The 8,826-nt window shown below is 43.0% G+C and overlaps 1 protein-coding gene across 1 annotated transcript in view; it reads right to left on the reverse strand.

Moving 5' to 3' along the window:
* Nucleotides 1–815: 815 nt before the first annotated feature.
* LOC102861873 (zinc finger protein 345-like) overlaps nt 816–8,826 on the reverse strand; it is a 14,994-nt gene continuing 6,983 nt past the window's right edge. The window contains exons 3-8 of the mRNA XM_006903169.1: nt 5,176–5,302; nt 4,960–4,972; nt 3,292–3,414; nt 2,636–3,141; nt 2,417–2,551; nt 816–850 (exon numbers count right to left, since the gene is read on the reverse strand). Of these exons, the coding sequence (XP_006903231.1) occupies nt 816–850; nt 2,417–2,551; nt 2,636–3,141; nt 3,292–3,414; nt 4,960–4,972; nt 5,176–5,302 (939 nt within the window). The remainder of the gene's footprint in view (nt 851–2,416; nt 2,552–2,635; nt 3,142–3,291; nt 3,415–4,959; nt 4,973–5,175; nt 5,303–8,826) is intronic.

Below are 8,826 nucleotides of genomic sequence, written 5' to 3' on the forward strand. Positions count from 1 at the left end.
TGTCACCTAGTCAAAAACATAGGTGACCTTCCAGTGGGTAAGCTTTTTGGCAAGAGCTGCATAGACTGAACTACAGATTTCAAGAAGCTACATTGCTTCCTGTCCGCAGGTCAATTAGACTCATAAGGACCCCGTGAGTGACAGCTCTGAACCCTCCTCTATCCTGAGCCAATCTCATGGTCTCTGACTCACCTACCTCCATCACCCCAGACTCGGAGTTAATCCAACTCACCCAGGGTCTTCCTCTCCAGTGCTGTCCCTCCACACTATCAAGCATAATATCCTTCTTGAAAGACTGGTCCTTCCTGGCTACAAAGGATGTGAGAAGAGCCTCAAAAACCTTGCCTCAAAGCAGCAGTATCGTTTCTTCAACTGCTGCACTGCCCTGTTCTTTTTTTTCAAATTGACTTTTTTTAATAAACTTTAACAAATTTAAAGAAAAATTTACAGAGATTTTGGCTTTCCAAGCCCTGTTCTCTTGCAGGTCTACAGTATGTTCAATACTCTTCTTAAGCACCACAACTCGAAAACTTGCATGATTTCTTTGCCATCATTGGTCACTGTCCAGCTGTCAGATGCATAGCAAGGAAATAAGGAAAGCACTTATTTATACAAGACACTAACCAGTGCACGCAGCGGGACACATGACCCACCCCAGTATTCAACTGTCCTGAGGCCATTGCACAGGGGTCTCCAGGGAGGCCAAAGAGGCAGGTCAAAGTGGAAGTCAGCGGTTCAAGGAAAGACCATGAGTATGGGAGCAGCACACCTGCACTCAGGACACGAGCCTGTGTGTCACCTCCTAGGAGCTCCACTCAAATGAAAAAGCAGAAAGCCATGTTCATGGGATCTGCACCCAGAGGCAGGAGTTGAGGACCACAGAGGGGAGGTCACGAGCCCCACGACATATTGGGAGGATTAGGAGGGTTTTGAAATGAATTCCTCATCCGCTGACACCTTTTCCTCTTGGTTCTCTGAGAACTTTAATACTTTTATTTCATAATAGCTGCACCCCTTGAGGGAGCAGTGCTGGTGATGTGTTCACGACAGCACAGGCTAGCCTCTCAATCAGCAGTGAATAAACGACATCTTTCTGATCCGTCTCCTGAACGGCTGATTTTGTGAATACTGTGGTTTTGGTGCATGGCTGGGACACTTAAGGATGCTGGACACACTGCCCACACCAGGTCTCCTGTAAAACTACAAATGCATAATGCCAAGCCGAACACTCGCACACCCACCATGTATGGAAGAGTAAAACAGTTCACTTTATCTTGGGAGAAAGAAAACCCATTCATGAAAACAAATCCTATTGTACAAATGAGATCTTTATTAAGTCCATGAAAAATATCAGTAACAAAGCAAAAATTTGTAAAATGATATTTTCCCACCTGGATTTTTTGCAGTTTGCTGGGAAAGACAAAAGACGTTATAGCTTTAACAAAGAAAAACGTTACCTTCGGTGGGGGGGGGAACAAAACACCAATGAAAATTGCTTGCAGAAGCCTACAATGCCAGTACAATGATGGAATCGTCACAAGGTGCATAAAACCCCCCCCAGCTTCAACAAACACTGAAGGGCTCCCACATGCATGAAAAAACAGAGTCAAACTTCTGCAAGTATCTCACATTTCAAGATGGAACGTCAGTTCAACACTAAGATATGATTAGGAATACTAATGCCTTCCTAATTTTCTTCTGTCTCGCCAGTCTAAGTTCTCTCTCGTGTGAATTTTTATACAAACTCAAGTGTCCTAATTCTGAAAAAGTTTTCCCAAATTCTTTTATTTTATTTTATTAAATTTTATTAGTTTTAATGAACATTTACAGGGATTTTGGGTTTTCATTCCTTCATTGCCGCACCATTCTCTCTACCCTCCTCCCCAGTTTGTTCTTCTTCCCCGCCATCCGAATGTCTGTTTTAATTGTCCAATTGCCACAGTGCTTGTGAAAGTCAGTTCTGATGAATCCCCTTTGTCAGTGTGTCCCTTGCCACTCCCTATCCCTCCTCCCTGAGAAAGACTTCACCCTGATTCTTAACATCTGTCTGCAATGTGAATTTTTCTATTGTTAATGAGGGGAACTGATTGTCAGCCTCCTTTCCCAAATTCCTTACATTCAGAAGGTCTCTCTCCTGTGTGAATTCTTCTATGTTCAGTGAGGGGACTTGAATGTCAAAATGTTTTCCTACATTCCTAAGGTCCCTCTACCATGTGCACTATTTTATCTATATGTTCAGTGAGGGTACTGGATTTTGACAATGATTTTCCACATTCCTGACATTCCTAAAGTCTCGCTACTGTGTGAATTCTTCTATGTGTAGTGAGGTTACACGACTGAGAAAATGTTTTCCCACATTCCTGACATTCATAAGGTTTCTCTCCTGTGTGAACTCTTCTATGTATGGTGAGCTGACTTGATCGGGGAAAGGTTTTCCCACATTCCTGACATTCATAAGGTCTCTCTCCTGTGTGAATTCTTCTATGTTGAGTGAGGTTACTTGAGAGAGAAAATGTTTTCCCACAGTCCTGACATTCGTAAGGTCTCTCCCTTGTGTGAACTCGTCTATGCACAGTGAGGGGACATGAATGTGAAAAAGTTTTCCCACAGTCCGGACATTCGTAAAGTCTCGCTTCTGTGTGAATTCTTCTGTGTTTCGTGAGGTCACCTGATTTGACAAAGGTTTTCCCACATTCCTGACATCCATAAGGCCTCTCTCCCGTGTGAACTCTTCTATGTATGGTGAGCTGGCTTGATAGTGGAAATGCTTTCCCACAGTCCTGACATTTGTAAGGTCTCTCTCCTGTGTGAGTTCTTCTATGCACAGTGAGGTCACTGGATTGGACAAAGGTTTTCCCACAGTCCTGACATTCATAGGGTCTCTCTCCTGTGTGAACTCGTCTATGCACAGTGAGCTGAGTTGATCGGGGAAAGGTTTTCCCACAGTCCTGACATTCGTAAGGTCTCTCTCCTGTGTGGATTCTCCTATGTGCAGTGAGGTTACCTGAGAGAGCAAAGGCTTTCCCACAGTCCTGACATTCATACGGTCTCTCTCCTGTGTGGACTCTTCCATGTACTGCGAGGGTACGTGAATGTGAAAATGTTTTCCCACATTCCTGACATTCATAAGGTCTCTCTCCTCTGTGAATTCTTTTACGCCTAATGTGGTTACTGGGTTTTAAAAATGCTTTCCCATAGTCCTTACATTCAGAGGGTCTCTCTCCTGTGTGCCGTCGTCTACCTTTAACCAGTTGACGTGATGATGAAAAGGTTTCCCGACATTCCATTAACTGCAAAGGTCTTTCTCTTGAGTGAGTTTTGGCATGGAGAGTTAAAAGAGCAAGGCGATGAAAGGTTTTCCCACACTGGTGACACTCATAAGATTTCTTTTCTGTATGTGTTCTCGCATGTCTCCTTAGGCAGGACAAAGAACGCAAAGATTGTCCACATACCTTACAATTATAAGTCTTTTCTACACTGTTAATTTTTCTCTTTACTGTGATGTCTGATGTACTAGTAAGGGGGGCAAAAGACACAAAGGGTTTTCCATTTTCAGTACATTCATAAAGCTTACTGAAAAAAGTAAATACTTCTTGGAAACCTAAAGGGAAAGGATTCCTATAGGTCTCAGCACATTCTGTAGGTTCATGTTCATCTACCACATGGATCCAAAATGAAGAGAAGGTACAGGAATCTTTGCCACATTTCTTACATTCATGGCCGGTGTCACCAAGGTCAGTCCTCAACAGGTTTATGTCGACACGGTTGCAGGAATAACCTGGAAATCGGATGCATATTTTCCAAGGCGGATCATCTTCAATCTCTTCATGAGGGGCGTCTGCTGTGTGACTTCTGGGAACAATAAACAACACACAGTTGTAACGAAGAGTGTTCCTATTTGCCCACAATAAAACACAATGAAGACGCATGAGTTTAACCTCTCAGAGTCTCCTATGACTTCATTTAGCAATAATATGATTCCTAGAAGTGCATGTATACATCCTTACACTTTCTGATAACTGTTTCCAAAGTTACAAAGCTTTTCATGAGTACTGGCTGTGTTTTGTTTGTTTTCTTCTTTTTAGTGATACTGACCTCCAACAGTTCTCTTTCACTTTACGCAGGTCTTCTTTGCCACACAGTTTTAACATTTTCCCTAATATGGAAGGCCAAGGATGGGTAGTCTTTAAGGATGTCAACTGAGTACATGCAGGGGATAACGCTTCTCCGTTATTCAAGTTTTCAAGGCCTGCTATAGAACAAAAATAATTTTGACAACACATAAAGGAAAGGAAAGAAAGTGGCAGATTTTAGGCTGTTCTCAGTTTCAGCATTTTGACACTGGATAGCAAACTATTCACTAGGAAGCCCTTCTGAGACAAATGAAGGACATGATGATATAAACAAGTTTCCTCTGGGTGGATAATTTACAGACATGACTCACAGAGGACACACAACATCACACAGAACAGTAAACACATGACAATATACAGTACACACAATATCACAGAGAATTCCTACAACAGTACACAGGACACACATCAGAAGAAAAAACAGAAAAATGGCTCTAGGACAGGCCTGCTGATGCAGAAAAGAGTGTCCAGTGATCTGTTAAGCTGTCACATCCAACAAAAAAGACATTTTTTCCCCCTAACAGGTTCATGAAAATGCCTATTTCTCAATTTGCAAAAGATCCATAGCATTTTAACAATTTCACAAAGCTTTTCAACACAGGTGGCCTAGTGGGAAGAAGCTGCGCTGCAAACCCAAAGGCATGTGGTTCGAATCCACCAGATGCTACGCGGGAGAAGGAGGGGCAATCTCCTCCTGTGCCTGTCGGATCTGATTCGACGGTAAACCAAAACAATGAAAAGAACACAGGAGCCCTAAATGAGTGTTAGACCCCACGGCCTTGAATTCTGACCCATAAAGGTCAGGGTGTACACGTAGGGCAGTTACAGATCTAAATACACTGGATCACAGAAGAGAAAAGGGGCTCTCAGACACAGAGGTCTCCATACAGACATTATTTGTGATGTGTGAGCGCTAAAAGCCAGGTGACCAAGCCTGTTTCATTGAACCTTGTATTCCAATCCTTCTATCAAAGTTCAAAAGTAATGGGCATGAATTCATTTTCTTTGCATTGCAAGGATTTGAAAGCAATCTTATGTTTACCTAAGAAGTTCAGGTTTTCCAAGATTTCCACCATCACGTCCCTATAGAGTTTCTTCTGAGCAACACTCAACAACGTCCACTCTTCCTGGGTGAAGAAGATGACCACATCGCCAAGCAGCAATGGTGCCTGAAACACACAGCGTTATCTGGATCGGAGAGGTACCAGGTCTCACAGTGACGCCAAGAACAGAGAAGGAGCCTCACATATGTAGAAAACTATGGAACCGTACAGACATGACACAAGTTCTATTTTCTTCCAGGATCTACTCGGGGCATCAGATTTCAGACTGTTTTGAGGAAATCCTGGCCATTAACTAGTAGTTAATCAGAGATGTACTACATAGTAAATAAACCTGAGGAAAGTTTCACTTTGAATATCTATACACATAACCTGTGTTCTGGAACAAAAAAAAAAAACCAGCTCAAAATAGAGAATTGTTGAATGTGGAAGATAAGTCTGTTGGGTATAGTCAATTTTATCTTCTTTTGAAAAGATCTCCAAGAACAGTGAAGAAAATATAAAGGACAGACTAAAAGCAGGGTGACGTCCTACCCTCATGGAAACACTGCAGAAGGGAAGCATTTTTTATATTTTATTCTTTTTTGTGCATGGACCGTCAAATCAGATCTGACTGATACAGGAGGAAATTGTCCCTTCTTCTCCGGGAGAGCAGCTGGTGCATTTGAACCATGTACCTTCGGGATTGCAGTACAGCTTCTTGCCTGTAGGCCACCAGAGCTCCCCTGGGAAGTACTTTCTTCTGTCTCATTTATGTATGAAGAGTACACAGGGTCCACAAAAGCAGATTGTGGGAAGCCAAAGGTTAAACCAAATGCTTACACAAGAACGGAAGGAGGCACAGATGCAAGCTGGAATTCCTCTCGTGACAGATCACAAAGAATTAGGTGATATTTCTCCTGAGACAGGTCAAAGGAGACAAGCACTTCGGGAAGACCTGCTGGTGCCTCTGCTGCTCTCAGACTGCTTTTGTAAACCCATCATTCCTCAGAAAAGCATAAGGATGTCAGCAGAGAAAAAACACAGCCAATTGGTAAAGAATTTTCTCTGTGAGTTATCGTCTGCCAATTTTCAATAAAGGAAAGAGAGATTCTAAGCCGGGGCTGCAGTATTCCAGCTGTTCGCCCCCTGCCTTCACTCTCTTCTCCCCCTCCTTCTTGGTGCCCTGTCTCTTTATACGTCCTGGTCAACAACAGCTTATGGCAATACAAGTTCATGTTTATTTTTTTTTTTTAGGAAGAACAAAAATCAGTCCTTCCTAGTCAGCTGCTCCTCCAATAAATAAAAAAACAAACAACCGAGCAGGTTATATAAAGATTAAAGATAGGCGTCTCTCCCTCCTTCCCATCAGCCCCTTAAGATCCCTACTCACACTGGATTTTCCTGACACGAATGGAAGTGAACAGCCAGAGGGCTAGCTTTTGAGATGCTTGTGTAACTAACTCCTTATTTTCCTAAGCATCAGAGCTCCAAAACACAGCTTTTGGGTACCAACTGCTAAAAAAGGCTATGAAGCCAATCACCACAGCACCTAACATACCCATCATGATCTGGGTGATAGTGGAAGACCCCTAACTAATAAAGAAATTGGTGCCAAAAGCAGTATCAGGATGAGGCAGAAACGGTGTCTGAGTAACAAGACAGCGAGGGAGTCAGGGAAAATTCCCTCTCAATAGAAATATACTCAATGACCTAGAACGTTAGTCAGAGAACTAGAACTAACCATCAATGTCCACAGTCCAGATATTTAGCTTCTCTGGCAAAAGTGAACTTGACTTTTAGAGCCTAATGCAACAATTCAGTACTCATGTACGAATCAAAGAGGAAACCATCCATGGTGCAGTAGCTCTTTAGAGGCTGAAAAGCCCACTAGCAAAGAATGTCTATCATTCCTGTCCATCAAACAGTCACTGAGCTGTGGAATAACCAGAAAGGTGCCTGCAGCTTAGAGACTATTCCTCCACAGCTCCCACTGAAGAATACAAGTAGACAAAAATTATAAAGATGAAACATTAACTCTAGAACGTGGGTTTGGACAAGACAGGACTCAGATCTGTTGTGCTCCAGGGTCACCCATTTTTAATAATATTACATGAGTTCCTTGTTTTTCAAAGCAGCGTAGTAGTCCATTGTGTGAATACACCACTGCTTCTCTATCCATTTGTTTGTTGATGGGCACTTGGGTTCTTTCCACCTCCTTGCGGTTGTGAACAAAGCTGCGATAAACATGGGTGTGCATACAACTGCTTGGGTGGCCGTTCTGGTATCTGGAAGGGATATTTCCAACACTGGAATTGCTGGATCAATTGTATTTCTATTTCCAACTCTTTGAGAAAACGCCATACTGCCTTCCATAGTGGTTGCACCATCTTACACTCCCATCAACAGTTGAGGAAAGGTTCTATTTTCTCCACAACCTTGCCAGCATTTCTTGCTTGCTGCTGTTAAATTTTGCTACTCTTACTGGTGAGATGATATCTCATAGGTTTTTTCGATATGCACCTTTCTTAGAGCTAAGGATTTTTTGATCATTTCATGAACGACTTGGGAGAAAACACGGTAATATCTTTATTTTTCCAGGAGGTCAAAGTCATCCTACTACTAGGAAGCTTCCACAGGTCACTGGGATGAGACGCCAGGGCTTCCAGGGCCGTGGAGATCCTCCCCAGAGCCAGGTCTGTGATCTTTTCACATCTGGACAGATCAAGGTATTGGAAACACTGGAAACAGCCAAGCCAAGACCAACGGATAAAGGTAAACTACCCAACTGCAAAATAGGCACAGGATATGGAAAGACACTTCACCAAAGAAGACATGCCGATGGCCAACAAACAGAAGAAGAAATAAGAACGGAGGAAAAATACCCGTCACATTATCAAGGCACTTGAAATACGCATCACGGTGTGAGTGATGCTGAAAGAACACTAAGGAAGGTGGTATCAAAATCAGTTCAGGAACAAAGCTGGGAATTACACAGAAAGGAACAAGCTATTGATGGAGCCAGGGGACCAAGAACTCTCCCCAAAAATATACCAAATGATGCAGAAAGAGAACTTAGGTGAACTCTGGACCCCAAGATCTTAAATTTCCATATTTCCTCTTTTTAGCTAGACCAGCAAATGGCAACTTTCATTTTCTATTCTTATGTGAGAGTTATTGCTGTCCAGCAGAAAATGACCAACAGTGCAGTATGTTTTCTGAGGCCGTGAGGCGCACTAGCACAGAATGTCCTTCGTGCTCTCACTGAACACCTGGGGGATGTGAAGGATCAGCAGAGAGCCCGCTGTGGTTGAACCACACCTTCCAAACGAGTCCTACTTCAAATGCAGAGGGCACAGAATGGACAAGAATTATGCAGATGAAACAGCCCCTCGAGGCAGGTGGAGGAAGGAAAGGGTGAGGAACTAGAGTGCCAGGAGATTCTTTGCCCACACCGAAAGGTCTCAAAACAATGTAGAAAGCCTTTCACTGGAGTAAAGGAAAAATGAAAACCCAACAAGGTAGTAAACAGCATGTGAAAATCACAGATACGGTTCTGCTGGACCATCTCTGGATTCTGCAGGAGATTTTGTCAGTGAACCTGGAGAAGCAAGGCCCAGGTTGGAGAGAACACATCCTGAGGCCCGGTCTGT

This window comes from Elephantulus edwardii, unplaced genomic scaffold (assembly GCF_000299155.1).
Source record: "Elephantulus edwardii isolate Elephantulus edwardi_28Jun2011 unplaced genomic scaffold, EleEdw1.0 scaffold00528, whole genome shotgun sequence".
NCBI lineage: Eukaryota > Metazoa > Chordata > Mammalia > Macroscelidea > Macroscelididae > Elephantulus > Elephantulus edwardii.